The sequence below is a fragment of the Rhinopithecus roxellana genome, chromosome 10 (assembly GCF_007565055.1).
Source record: "Rhinopithecus roxellana isolate Shanxi Qingling chromosome 10, ASM756505v1, whole genome shotgun sequence".
NCBI lineage: Eukaryota > Metazoa > Chordata > Mammalia > Primates > Cercopithecidae > Rhinopithecus > Rhinopithecus roxellana.
Genome location: NC_044558.1, coordinates 45,768,916 through 45,783,610, shown reverse-complemented (window position 1 = coordinate 45,783,610; position 14,695 = coordinate 45,768,916). Strand labels below are relative to the sequence as shown.

Below are 14,695 nucleotides of genomic sequence, written 5' to 3'. Positions count from 1 at the left end.
AGCCACTGCACTCCAGCCTGGGCAACAGAGCAAGACTCCATCAAAAAAAAAAAAAAAAAAAAAAAAAAAAAGGAAAGAAAGAAAAGTGTGTGGTTTGCTAACATAACCTTTAAGTCAATTAAAGTAAGGACATGTTCATAGAGTTCCCAGGCCTGTGGTGATGCTAGAAGATACGGCTTTCCACTATAACAGGGAACAAAAACGAGGTTGCAAAAGCTAATGAAAGTTTTAAAATAGAAAAACTGCAAGCAATTTTGGCAGATAACTAAAGATGTAGTATCTTCATTTTCTTAGTAAACTAAAACAAATGATATCCCTAAAAATTATTTTACTAAAGTTATATTCAATTACTGTTATAACTGATATGAAATATTTTCCTTCTTATATTTTTTAAAGACCTAGTATACTCTAGGCTTACAATTTTTGCTAATTTTATTTGTGCATAATAATTCCAGCCCTCAAATTCAGCTTCAAGTTAAAAATGAACACATTAAAAATCCCATCAGCCCAGGTAGATAAGTTTTACCTGCACATTTCTACCTCTTTGGAAATAGAAGGCATGTAAGCACAGTTATGATCTGAACCCTACAGCAGAATGATTTGTAAAGAACTAGGAAATAAAGTTTAGAAATTAGGAGGTACCTAGCTTATAATTTCAATGAATTACTATTTTTTTCACTGAGGATATCTTGTGCCAGATCAACAATTAATTTTTAATATAAAAGAAGAAATTACAGAAAGATGTGATAAACCATACTATTACACTTGCCCACTCTTCAATTTTAAAATACAAAGTAAAAATTTTATTTCTTCTTGTGCAAAGCCATTTGTCTTCCTTTCTGTTTATATAAACTTTACCTATAAGACCATTTAGGTAATAATATTTATAATTAAACACCTTTTTAACGTTTTCAAAGAATTTTGCTTTAAAAAACCAAAATCTGACTGTAGTTAGCTGCATCTCCAGTAATTGCCTTTTGTCAACCCTGTGCTCTGCCCAAACTATTTCTCTCAGTTCCCCAAATGTGTGGTGCACGTCCACAATTTCCAGACTGCACACCCAGGTGCTTGGAATGTTCTTGTGTTTTCTGTCCTACTGTCCTCCCACTCAACTTTCAAGGCCAAAATTAAATAGTACTTGCTTTCTTTAGCCTTTCCTAACACCCCTTGCCTGTATAATTACATTTATATATTTTACAAACACCTATATATATTATTTCATTGTGGTGTAATGATTTAATTACGGTTTGCATTCTTTGCTAAGGATGAGAATTCTCAAAAGCAAGAACTGTATCTTATTATGGTAATCTCAGCATCTAGCATATTGTCTGTCACAAACTAGGTACCAACGGATGTGATATATGTTATGGTAGACACAACCACATATCTCGTGTGCACAGGCACACACTTGCACTTCCACACATGCACATACCTGCACAAATACACAGAAACAGAAATTCACCATATACGGTGGGAGATGTGGAGAATAAAATACTAGCAACAGCACTCAGAAAAACAGAGAAAAAGAGAAAAAGAGACATCAAAGGCAGAAAAAGCAGAGACTCTTTGCTTCCAAGGAATAACAGGAATGTGAAAGTCATGTACTTTTGCAACAATAGGCATATGAGTAAAGAGCCACTGTTCCCAAACGCTAGATGAAGTTAGGCTGGTTGTGAATTCCAGTGCAGAATAGGTTGTATAATCTAAACGAGGTGAATTAAAACAACTCAGAAAAACTAAAGCAGATTGAATATAACTCACAGCATTGAAGTACAGACTGATATGCCATTGATTGCACATCAACTAACTCTTCCACAGAAGAAAGCAGCAAATTTGTTCTGATTGCATACTGCTCCCACATACAGATGGGCATGGTGCTCAGATAGCCTCAGCCTCCAGTCAGTTGAGTCCCTGTCCTTACAACAAGGCAAGAGATGAGAAAGGCAGGCAAGAGCCCATCCTCCACACCATATGATCATGAACCGCTACATCACTAGAAATATACAACGTAAATATTCATCAGTCCTTCAAGCTGCCCTGCCAGCCATTCATTCTCTTACCAAATACTTAGCACAAACTCTGGGCTTCACATTCTGCTAAGAACTGGGGTCACCTATAAGAAGATGGTCTCTCCAGCATGGGCACCTATTTAACACAGTGTAGACACTGGATTCCTAAAAGTCCTAGTTGAGAAACACCACTGCTCTGTTGGTTTCATGGTCAGACAAACAGAGTGTTCAAAGAGGCAAAGTCTTGGCTTCGTGAAACTGTTTTTTGTTATACAACTCAGTAATTTTACTGAACCACCCTGCAGTTTGTATTTCCTGTTTTTGTTCTCTTCTGATGCCAGAAGGCAGGCACTTCGTAACTGTTAAAGATCAAGAGTTTTCTTTTTTCATGCAATGTTTAGGCATATAGGAGTCTGTGGGATAAAAGAACAGTTTAGCAGCTTGGGGGTATAAAATAGCCTTATAGAATAATGAATGCTACCTGGATGCTTAAGAGCAAAGACACACTGATTTGGTTACTTTTTAATAATGGAAGGTACCTTCACTTCCCCTACTGGAGGGACTGAGCTAATGAGGCTAATGAGTAACTGCCCTGCAATGGTCTAAGGTTCCCATAAACTTCTTGCACCTGCATTTCTACAAACAAATCCTACATCTGCTTCTAAAAGACTGTGTATAGGGGGGTAGTGGGGTGAGGGAGTTGTATATGCAAAGGATGTGTGTGTGTGTAAGTCTGTGTGCACACATGGACACATGTGTACATATCACCTGGTTCCAAAGAAGGCTTGTTGTTTTTAGTTTCAGGTTGACCAAAGTGTTACCCACTTTTTCCTCTACATTTATTATTTATAAAGAACCCAAAGTATTAGAAAATGATGTTCTATCTAAACATGATCTATTAAAATATCCTCACATCATATTTTGAAAATCTTATGTGTCAATTTCCTAAGAAGTAGAATTTCAGTAAGATTTTTTTTTAACTAGACACAAAAAGTGAAAAAAGCACTTAGGATACAAGCATTAAATTAGAAATTCAAAGATGCAAGATTTACCAGAAGCTGAGCAGGTAGGTATAACTGGTAATTAATGTATTTTTAATGGGCTATGACGAGCTTATATTCATTTATTAATCAGAAAAAAAGAAAAAATATAAAATAGAAATTGAGAGATGTTATGTACTTATTTTATTCTGACTGCTTCTAAAACAAAACAAAAGAGCAAGAAGAATTTTATAGAAAATTATCTTTAGCCAGGTGCTGGCTCATGCCTGTGATCCCAACACTTTGGGAGGCTGAGGAAGGCAGATCACTTGAGGTCAGGAATTCGAGACCTGCCTGGCCAACATGGTGAAACCCAGTCTCTACTAAAAATACAAAAATCAGCCAGGCATGGTGGCGTGTTCCTGTAATCCCAGCTACTCAGGAGGCTGAGGCAGAAGAATTACTTGAACTCAGGGGGTGGAGGTTGCCGTGAGCTGAGACCCACACCACTGCACTCAAGCCTGGGTGACAGAGGGGCACTCTGTCTCAAAAAAAAAAAAAAAAAAAAAAAGAAAGAAAAAATTATTTTCGACTAAAAAGGAACACCATGTGACATGACATGAGATTGAGTGATGACCGTATTCCAAGAATTTGGTGGCTGGAGTGCCTTTCTTTTCTCCACAAAGTAATAAAGCCCTACCAATGCCATCTGAGTGGAATCAGCGTATCCACATCTCTGGAATAGATACTCATGTCTTTGGGGCTACACATCTCAGGTGAATAAATCTTCACCCAGAACCCAAACACATCTAGGTCAGAAACAGATCCTCTAGGGGGGCTGTTGGTCACACCTGCAGCACTGTGATGATCAAAGAGAAACTGAAGTTATACTCCTCCTGTCTACACCCATGATGGCACTTAGATTGGGAAATTAGAGAAACTCTGTGTTTATTTAGTCTCCCACTCTTACAGCACTGGAATGCAACAAGGAAGATCCACTGGAAATGGCAGATAACTGTAATCTGAAAATGCCCTTTGTAAAAGTACCTGATCTCCTGATTACTTTAGAGACTTAAATTAGTTCTGAAGGGGATTTTTATTAGACATCTGACAAAATTTATTTTCACGTTCCTCTAGAAGAATAAGACTAAATTTTTTTAAAAAAGAGAGAGTATGCCATTGATGATTTTAAAACGCTATAAACTACAACTATCACAATAGTAAAATAAAGAGTAATCTCTAGACATACCCTATGTGTAGAAAAACTTAACGTGAAGTAAACAGTATATCTTGAATCAATTCAACTTCTCATGTCAGAAAAGTTAATGACTCAAAAATAATTCAGGTTAGAGCCTTATTTCATAATCCAAAAATAAATTTTTATAAAATGCTAGATGCATATGTAAGTTATCACTTAACCGCTTTCTGAAATAGGAATTAGTACCAAAACATAAATGCAGTGGAAAAAATTGCAAAGGAAAAGATAGGTTTGACCACATAGGATTTTAAAGCCTCTGCATATTCTCCTCTAAAATAAAATAAAATATAAATGTTAAATTGAAAAATATACAGTAAGTGGTAAATATACCTAATATACAACAAGCTTTGCAGATCAGTAGGAAGAACACTATTATCTCAATATAAAAATGAGCATGGTACACATTTTTCATGCTTTAATAGGTACAAGAAAATTTTTTTTTCCTTAATAGGAATAAAAAATACCAAAAGAAGACTGTGATAAATGACTTTTTACTTTTTCTTTCTTTTATCTTTTTTGAGACTGACTTTTTTCTTTTTTGCTCTGTTGCCCAGGTACGATCATAGCTCATTCCCCAGCTCAAACAACCCTCCTGCCTCAGCCTCTTCAGTGTCTGGGACTATGGGCATGTGCCATCATACCTGGCTAATTTTTTAAATTTTTTGTAGAGACAGAGTCTCACTATGTTGCCCAGGCTGGTCTTGAACTCCTAGGCACAAGGAAGCCTCCTCCCTCAGCCCCCAAAAGTGTTGGGATTATAGGTGTGAGTCACCACACCTGGCCTGACTTTTTACTTTATTAGCCACTGAAGTAGTTAATGTGATCAATAACCTATGTTGATGAGATTATAGTAAGCCAAGCATTCTCCCTATTGCTTAACCAGGGTAAAAACGGGTATGATAACCTTTATGGAAAGTAATTTGGCATTTTGGCAATTTGTTTTAAAGATCTTTAAAAAGCTCATAGTTCCTATCCTTTGACACAATAATTCAACTTTTAGGAATCAATTTTAACAAAGTAATGAGATAAGCACCAGGATTTTGGTATGCACATTAATCCAACAATTACTTTCTGAATACCCGCTCTGTGCTGGGCCCTGGGGTAGAGCCACAGTGAACAAAAATTAGGGCTCCTATGTGCATGGAAGTTACCACCCATTAGTTTAAAAAAATTGTGATATTTCTATATTCAAACTCTAAAAACAATGTCATTAACAAGTAATAAGGGAATGGGTATACAAATTATGGTATATCCATAAAATAGAATACTGTAAGATCATTAAAAACAACTTTAGAAAAAATCCATAATGACATAGGAAAGGTTATGTTAAAAGGTTAAAAGCAAAAAAAAAAAAAAAAAAAAAAAAAAAACATGATGCAAAACCAAATATGTATCCACAAGTATGTAAAAATTCAGAGAAAAAAGATTAGAAGGAAATACATTAGGATGTTAACACAAAGTGACTTGTGATCTCTATATATTTCTAAAAGTCAGAAATCCTGGGCTCTAGTCTCAACTCTACTGCTTATTACTATCCTAATATTTGACTTTGGGCAAGTCAGTCAAATCTCCTAAGTCTTAATTTTTTAATTTAGAAAATGGAGCTGCAATTCTGGATTTGACTCACTGCTAGTATTCAAATTAGACAATGCAAGAGTGGGTCTGCTGTAAGCTGAAAAGTTTGAAACAAATATCACATATTATTATTTTCTTAGCAAAGAAGGATCATTAGACTAGAAACGTTGAACCCCTTTCTCCCACTTTTCCATGTCTCCTCTCTCCTTCAAATTCTAATTGAATACAATGCTAACTTTTGGGGAATTTTCTTGACTTACCCCATCTGCCCCCCAATCACTTACTTTGTATCTTTGCCACATTTTTTTGTATCATATTAATCCATACATTGGCCAAATATATCTCACTAGATGTGTTTATTTCTTCTTCTTTTTTTCTTTAAAAATGTCTTGAATCATTTATGAACTTAGTGTGGGCTGGGCTGGGGCTATTCTGAATTTTTAGAAAATTATATAACGATAATCTCTTCACTCCCATCTTAATCCTTTGCCCACAGAATAACAACTGAACTGTCCTAAAATCAACACATCTCTTTAGGAAAACATCTCATAACCTCTCTGATGTAGGACATTTGCATCTTAAATATTCTTATCATCATTACATTTTAAGTATAAACCTTGCTTCAGGCAAAGACCACCCACCTGATGCCTTGTGAGGCACTGTTCCCAGCAGAGGGACATTGACGGTTGGATCTGCCATGATGCCTTTATCCAGGGAGCGCAAGGACAGGAATTCATAGAAGTATTCTGCCTACAGAAAAAGGCACTGACAGTTAGTAACATGGAAACCACAGAGAGGGAGAAGGCACCACTGAATTCATTGTCCATCTGATGGGGCAGAGATAATTTTCATTACAGGAACTCTGGAGCACACAGCATCCAAGATACTGGGTAGGCACAACTCACCCTTCTGTGTTAGACTCTGGAGAGAAGTGATCCCTAAAAACATTAAAAATAGTCACAATAGTCAGTCTGTTTTTGGGGGTTTTTGTTTGTTTGTTTGTTTTTTGAGACAGAGTCTTGCTCTGTTGCCCAGGCTGGAGTGCAGTGGTGCAGTCTCAGCTCACTGCAACCTCTGCTTCCCAGGTTCAAGCGAGTCTCCTGCCTCAGCCTCCTGAGTAGCTGGGATTACAGGCATACGCCACCATACCCGGCTAATTTTTGTATTTTTAGTAGAGACTGGGTTTCACCATGTTGCCAGGGTCTGTCTTGAACTCCTGACCTCAAATGATCTGCCTGCCTTGGCCTTCCAAAGTGCTGGGATTACAGGTGTTAGCCACTATGCCCGCCCAGTAAACTTTTAACTTAAATGATATTAATTGCTGTCTTTATAAAAGAATGAGAAAACAAATTCTCTTAGGGAAATAAGTGATGTCAAACCAGTTATTGACTAAAATCCATCTCAGCTATTTTAGTCATTCTTTAATACTCCTAATTCTAAGTTCTAAAGTGAGTCTTTTGATCAGAATTTGGAGAGTTGTAATGGAGTCCCAAATTTCATAATCTTGCTGTTAACATTTATTTTTTACTCTCATTCCCTTTGAAAGGTTTATATTTAATGTCTCAATTTATTATGGAGAGAAAAGCCAAAAAATGCAAAAACCACCATCACAATAAGACAACAAGTCATAAACTTTTACATTGTAAACATGTTCATTTGCCCACTAAGTCTAGTTGAGAAAATGATTCCTGCTACTCAAATGACCGTGAATATTGAAAGTAATGATGCATAATCTCACTATAGAGCTTTAATGCTTAATAGATTCCCAACTGGATTATTAAAAGGGTTTGTGAAGGCCAGGCGTGGTGGCTCACGCCTATAATCTCAGCACTTTGGGAGGCTGAGACAGGCGGATCACTTGAGGTCAGGAGTTCGAGATCAGCCTGGCCAACATGGTGAAACCCCATCTCTACTAAAAATACAAAAATTAGCTGGGTGTGATGGTGGGTACCTATAGTCCCAGCTACTTGGGAGGCTGAGGCAGGAGAATTGCTTGAACCCAGGAGGTGGAGGCTGCCGTGGGTCAAGATAGCACCACTGCATTCTAGCCTGGGCAACAGAGCAAGACTCTGTCTCGAGGGAAAAAAAAAAGTGAAAGAGAGGCATCACTAGAGATGTTATAGACGTTTAAGCAAGAAAACATATTGCTGTCAATGTTACACCAATAAATTCAATGACTTTGATAAAATGAATTCCTTGAGAAACACAAATGAACACATCTGACATGAAATAGAAAGTTTGAATAGCCTTATGTCTGTTAAGGAAATTATATTCAAAATTATAAAACCCTCCAACAAAAAAAATTCCAGGGTCAAATGGCTTCCCTGGTAAATTCTCACAAACATTAAGGAAGAAATAATGCCAACATTACACAAATTTATAAGCATTAGAGATTGTTATTATTATCATCAATATTGTTTTCATAAGTCTCCTCCCTCAGTTATCAGCTTCCAGCTTGAACCTGGGAGGCGGAGGTTGTCATGAGCTGAGAACATGCCACTGCACTCCAGCCTGGGTGACAGAGTGAGACTCTGTCTCAAAAAAAAAGAGGGGGGTGGGTTGTGATGGTAACAATATGTTCTTGCTTAGAAATAAAGAACAATCAATAAACAGCACCAATGCTAACATGAGAGTTAGGTAAGTTGAGTGGTTCTGCAGTTACTTGTAGAGACATCCAGAATTACATTAATTTAATGTAATGAATTTAATTAATTAATTAATTTTTTGCATTCTATCCATTCAGTTCCACACCCAGGACTACATTAATGTAATTAATTAAATATATTAATTAATTTTTGCATTCTATCCATTAAAGAAATTACATTAACATGGACCCGAAGGAGATTAAAAAAGAATATGACTCTATAAGCAATATAAAATTTATTTTACAACATGAAAGATATTAAGAGATACATGGTATCTCTTAATTCAAACAATTTGCTGCTTTAAATCACAGTATCACATGCAGCAGGCATTAAGGAGGATAATAATGCCAAGGGGTAGTCTCAGATACTGTGGGAACTTGTCTATACTTGAAGTGAATTGAGAAATACTTCCTGGTTTCACTAGGCCAAAAGGAGCACCTTCATGGACCAAATTCCCACTGCATCCCCTCCTGCGAGTTGTGGTCAAGGTTCCAGAAGACCACTGTGAACAATTCCCTAGGTGGGTAACAACATTGTGTAAATTAATTTATAAAATTGATTCACTAGGATGACCCTCAGAATAAAGGGTCACAAGGCAGGAAATCTTTCCCCTGTTTAAGGGAAGGCAGAGGTTTATAAGAAGTCTGATGAAAGGAGTGTTGTCACGAAAGGTGATTCAATTTGGAATGAATTCCTTTGAAAGAGAGAACAGTATGCCTCTCCCTGCAGGAAAAACCAATGACTATTAAAAGTGGATTAATTTTCATGAATCCAGGTGTGGATCATTAAATGAATCATTAAATGACTTCTACCACCTGTACTTCCCTCTACACTTTACTAGATGATATGTATCATTTAACACATTGTTCTAAAATGTATTTTATTTGGCACTATGAAAGGATTAGTGATAGATGCCCTTATAATGAATAACATTTGAATTATTTATATTACTAAGTACAGTAACAGCAATCACACAATAAACATGGGTGTAACACACACCATGTGCCAAAACATTCCAAACACTTTATTAACAGTACATATAATGTTGGAAAAGAACTGAATGGATAGAATGCAAAAACTTTGAAATGAAAATGTCAAATACCATATAAGTTATCGTTTACTACCCCATAATTATATCTTTGAGCTTTGTCACATTATAAATTAAATATACCTTCCTATGTGTGATATATTTTAAAATTACATTTGTAAAACTACAATACTTTTATTTTTATATTTAATAAATATAATTTAACTAAAAATAAACTTTTAATAGAAACTAGACACCCAGATTAAAACAATGATTGTGTAGAATTGATGGTGATTTTTTTCCTTTTCTCTCTTTTTCAGATTTTCTATATGTGAATTTATATCTTTTAGTGAAATAAGTGCATTTATTTTAAAAAACAGCATTAATCATGTACCCTCCTTTCAGCTTTGTGGCTGATGATTCTTTTTCCATAATTCTCTGATCATAGATAAAATATTCTTCTTGAACATCTATTTAACATGGCTGGGTTTATACAACAATTTTATTTAAATCTCTTGCAAGTCTCCTTGAAAGTGTGCTTCAAGGAAACAGCAATTCACATAAAATAGCTTCTGAATGTCTCCTTCTTTCAAAAAACTTTGATGATGTTCAAAGAATATGGAACTGAAAAAATTTCATTCGGAGGCCAGAAACATAACTTTACAGAACCTTCAGGTATGGCCACAGAAGGTAGGCTGAGAAGCATGGAATCTGTTATATGTAGCATCAGAGAGTTGATAATGAGCAGTGGCACGACTGCTCCACATGATGCAGCTAGGCTTAATAGATTTCCCTGGACACCCAATACTCTGATCTAATCAATAACAAACTTTACACAAACGTGTCCCTTTTATTTCTTTGAGAATCAGTAAACATTTGTCTTATTCTAGTAAGACTGTATCATAAGGCAGGAACTGGTTTCTTTCTTGGATCTTATCAGCAAAAGGCCGTTACTAGAGTAAATCGTTTTCTTTCTTGCTGAAGACAATAACTAATGGTGCATGAATCTGTGAAACATGTAATTTCCTGGATACTTGGTACATTTCTTAAAAAAAGATTTTGTCTGTGGTTTTCATTGCCTCTTTAAAAATTCTAACTTTACACTGGAACGTTTTAAGATCAAAAAAAGAAAAGAAAAAAGAAAAATTTTAACTTGAAAACCATTTAGAAATTAACCTTTTATCTCTGATATTGACACTAACTTCTTTCAAAGTTTTACTTTGCCATTGTAAAGAAATCTAAAACCATCAATACTGTAAAAATATTTTTACAAATATAGTATTATGAACTACAGAGTAAATATATTCTTCATTTAATCTAAGAGCTTAAATTAAAAGCCACAATAAATGGCTGATGAACAATATATTTATGCCATACTCTAACTTCTAGATAGGACTTTCTGTTTCTACTTTATTTATAATATAAATATTCTTAGACCCAAATCTCTGCATTGGAAAAACTTGAGAGCAAATAAAATCTAAATTCTATGTCAAAGAGAACAGAGAACTAGCTTTAAAGTTTGGGAACAATTTCCACAAATTGTAGATATATTATTTAGATAAAAGGAACTCAGAGCATGAACAGTAATAGAGAATTGGTGTATCGGAGAGTCTAAAACCTCTATTAGGAAAAAATACATTTTGTTCTATTAAATGACACTAGAGTAAAGTCAGGTAAAGGCAAACAGAGTGATTATCTGGGAAACACATGAAAAGTTGCTTTGTATTCAAACAAAGAATGGGTCTATTCAGGAGAATAATTCACTGGCCTGGTTTGCCATGCAGTAAATTTTCTTTTCATGGAGAAGCATAAAAGACACCCAAATATTATCAAGAGAGGAGTGCTGGAGTTCATTTAACTTGCTTCCAATTGACTTGGCTGAATATTAGGCTTGTTCCTTCCAGATGAGATGAAGACATCATTTAAACAGCAAAATGGGACACCTCATAAGGCCTTTGCTCTGGCACTCCTTTTGGGGTAGACATAGAGAAAGGAAGCAGAGAATTGCATTAACCATTGCGAGGAACGAAGAGAATCCAATATTTCTCTTCTACCTTTGAAGTTCTATGTTTATGGCATGTACTTAATCTAGTAAGCACAATAATTGTAGGAGCCTCTGAGTTAAGAATCAAAGATCTTTTATAAAACCAAGGTCTTCAAACCTCTTTTAACCCATATATCATGATGCTGGCCTAAGTGTTCATGGAAGAACATTAAAACAATAAAGTTATCATCTTTGTTCTAAAGAAGGCTTCAGGCATTTATAGACACAAAACACACAGAAGCCGTAAGGTTTGAAAATTTTCAAATAATTTTTGTTGAATGTTTATTATACTGCAGTTACTTTATTTAATTATCACAACAGTCTATTATTATTATAGCATACAAGTGAATTCAGATTAGCAGATTCACTGGGTATGAGAGGTACTAAAGAGATATGAAATAGATCCTACACTGTATGTGAAGGGCCAGAAAAAATCTAAAATCAGCAAGGAAGGAAAACAGTTCAATGTTAAAGACCCAAACAAAACAAATAAGCATGCCCAATGATTAAAATAATCTGAACATCTAGGGCAAAAATTGCCAGATCTCACATTCTTCCTCAGAATTATTCTTGTTACCTCTGCAAAATTTCATCCTTCAAACTCAAAGTTCACTATCCTTGGACTCTGTGACACTCTTCTGATTCTCAAACCACTTCTTGATTTTCCTGCGTTTCCTCATTGACTCTCCTTTCAGTTCATAAGCATATAAAATAACTAAGACTCTTTTTATATTGTTATGAAACTCAGGTATTTTCACAGATTGAACCATTTCCCTATAGACAGTGATGCTCAACATGAACCATTCACATCCTTCTTCCAAAGCACAGACTCTTCTTGCCATCTGCCTTGTGCCCATGCTCACGTTCTTGGAGCCTGGTTCATTATCTTCCAAAATCAGCTTCCCCACTTGATTTCTCTTTTCTTTTCCCTTTTCCCTTTTTCCTTTCCCCTTTTCCCTTTCCCCTTTTGCCTCTCCTCCTCTCCTCTCCTTTTCTTTTCTTTTTTTTTTTTTTTTTTTTTTTTGCATCTCACTCACTCTGTTGCCCAGGCTGGGATGCAGTAGCACGATCATGGCTCACTGTAGCCTCAACCTCCTGAGCTCGAGCCATCCTCCTACCTCACCCTTCCAAGTAGCTGGGATTACAGGCATGAGTCAATGTGCCCAGCCCCACTTGATTTCTTTTTAGCTGCCAACAGTCTTGTTATTGTTTCAATGAACAGATATTGAATCTCAGGGTTATTGCTGTTTCTTACCTCTATCTCATGTCCCCACAGAAATACACGAAAATCTTATCCTTTCTTCTTTTATATCTTAAGATTCTGTACCTTCCTTTCATCCCCACCACTTCCACCTGAATCCAGCATTTATTTCCTCATATTGGCATTATTATAACATTCTTTGAAATATTCCTTTTGCCTTTCTCTTTAAAAGTGGCCAATACATCAAATTAAACCACCACTTTTGCCATGTTACAATCCTTTCCTGTCCCTGCTTATGGCTGGGATAAGGCCTTCAGCCTGTTACATGTCTCCACAGCCTGGTTCCTTTGTCTTTTTATCTCTCACTACTCCCCAACAGGGATCATCTTCTGGAGCTCACTGGCCTGAAGTGATACCATAGCCATGCCTATATTCCAGTGATTTAACCTCTACTGACCTTCAACAGGACTTAAACCAGCTTGGCCCTTAAACATCTACCACTATGCATTATTATTAAACTTTTCATATGTTTATATCTTGTATTCTCATCTAAATGTTGGGTTCCTTGTGGCTAAGAATGGGACTACATATTTTTTCCAATGGTCTACTGGAGACTCGCTCAACATTGTGCACAGCAAGGCATTTGAAAAATATTTGCTGAAGAAGTGAATGAATGGCCTACTGAGAAACATCCAGAAGTGTAAACCCGGTGCGTTCCAGAACACATTGTTGTGGTAAAATGGCATTAGCCTCTGATTCTAGCGACAGGCAGCAGCTTTTCTGTTTTGGCAATTGCTTAGTTACTTTTATGGGCCAAAAACTTCTCTCTTACTTTTCTGTGTGGTCAGTCGTTGCAGCCCACAATTGAGAATACAGAACACTTTTGAAAAAAGAATAATCAAACACTGACATTTGTTATCTACCTGATCTGTGTATAGTTTATAACTGTTTTATGCTGGTTCTGGTACAAAGCTTTGGCAATGAGGCTCCCAGAAAGAATGTAAGGAGACAATGTAGATGAGGTCCTGTTCTGACATAAGACTTTGCCCAAGGCTCTTCTGGTTTATATTTCCCTCTTGGGTTTCCAGTCACTTTGCCTTCTATAAATTACAGGATGTAATTGCGCTATCACTGGGAAACTGTGAAATACAGATTGAATATCCCTTATCCAAAATGCTTGGGACCGGAAGTGTTTGGGATTTTAGATTTTTTTTCAAATTTTGGAATATTTGAATATATATAATAAGATATCTTGGGGATGGGACCCAAGTCTAAACACAGAATTTATCCACGTTTCATATACACCTTATAGGCTGAAGGTAGTTGTATATAATACTTTAAATAATTTTGCTATTAGTCACACAAAGTCAGGTGTGGAATTTTCCACTTGTGGTGTCATGTTGGCCATCAAAAAGTTTCAGATTTTGGAGAATTTCAGATTTTGGATTAGGAATGCTCAACCTGTATCAACAATGACTATTTTTCCCTGCCTCCTTTTGAAACTAGCGCTTAGAAGAACTTGTTTCAAAAAGGAAAAGGGAAAGCGCCTTCTCATGCAGAGTCGCTATTTATTTTACTGACAGTGGCTTAAACAGGCAATGGAAGAAACATTGCTTAAAGAGAAAATCTCGGTTAGCCAACTTCTTCTGTTCTAGTCATTGTTTTTATATACACTAGACTAGACCCCAGCCAGTGGGCTGGACTGAGGGAGTGAAGTTATTGGAATATAATGGTGATATTAAAACTTGAAGTTCAAATAAACATATCCAGGACTATGAGAGTTTTGTAAACTAAAACTGACAGGAGATCACAGTTTGGCTTCACATGAATCTGAAACTTCTAAGACATTTTCCATTTTTTCCTCCTAGGGTTTGGAATCACCACTGCTCATGCAAACCAGAAACAGACCTGGCTATCTGACAAATCGTTGGCTAGTCACTCTCTTTCAAGATGTCT

General features: G+C 36.1%; 1 protein-coding gene across 1 annotated transcript in view; it reads right to left on the bottom strand.

Moving 5' to 3' along the window:
• The window catches only part of WIF1 (WNT inhibitory factor 1), a 71,851-nt gene that overhangs the window by 21,066 nt on the left and 36,090 nt on the right, over positions 1-14,695 (bottom strand). Inside the window, exon 3 of the mRNA XM_010386909.2 lies at positions 6,464-6,572. Coding sequence (XP_010385211.1) covers positions 6,464-6,572 — 109 coding nt within the window. The remainder of the gene's footprint in view (positions 1-6,463; positions 6,573-14,695) is intronic.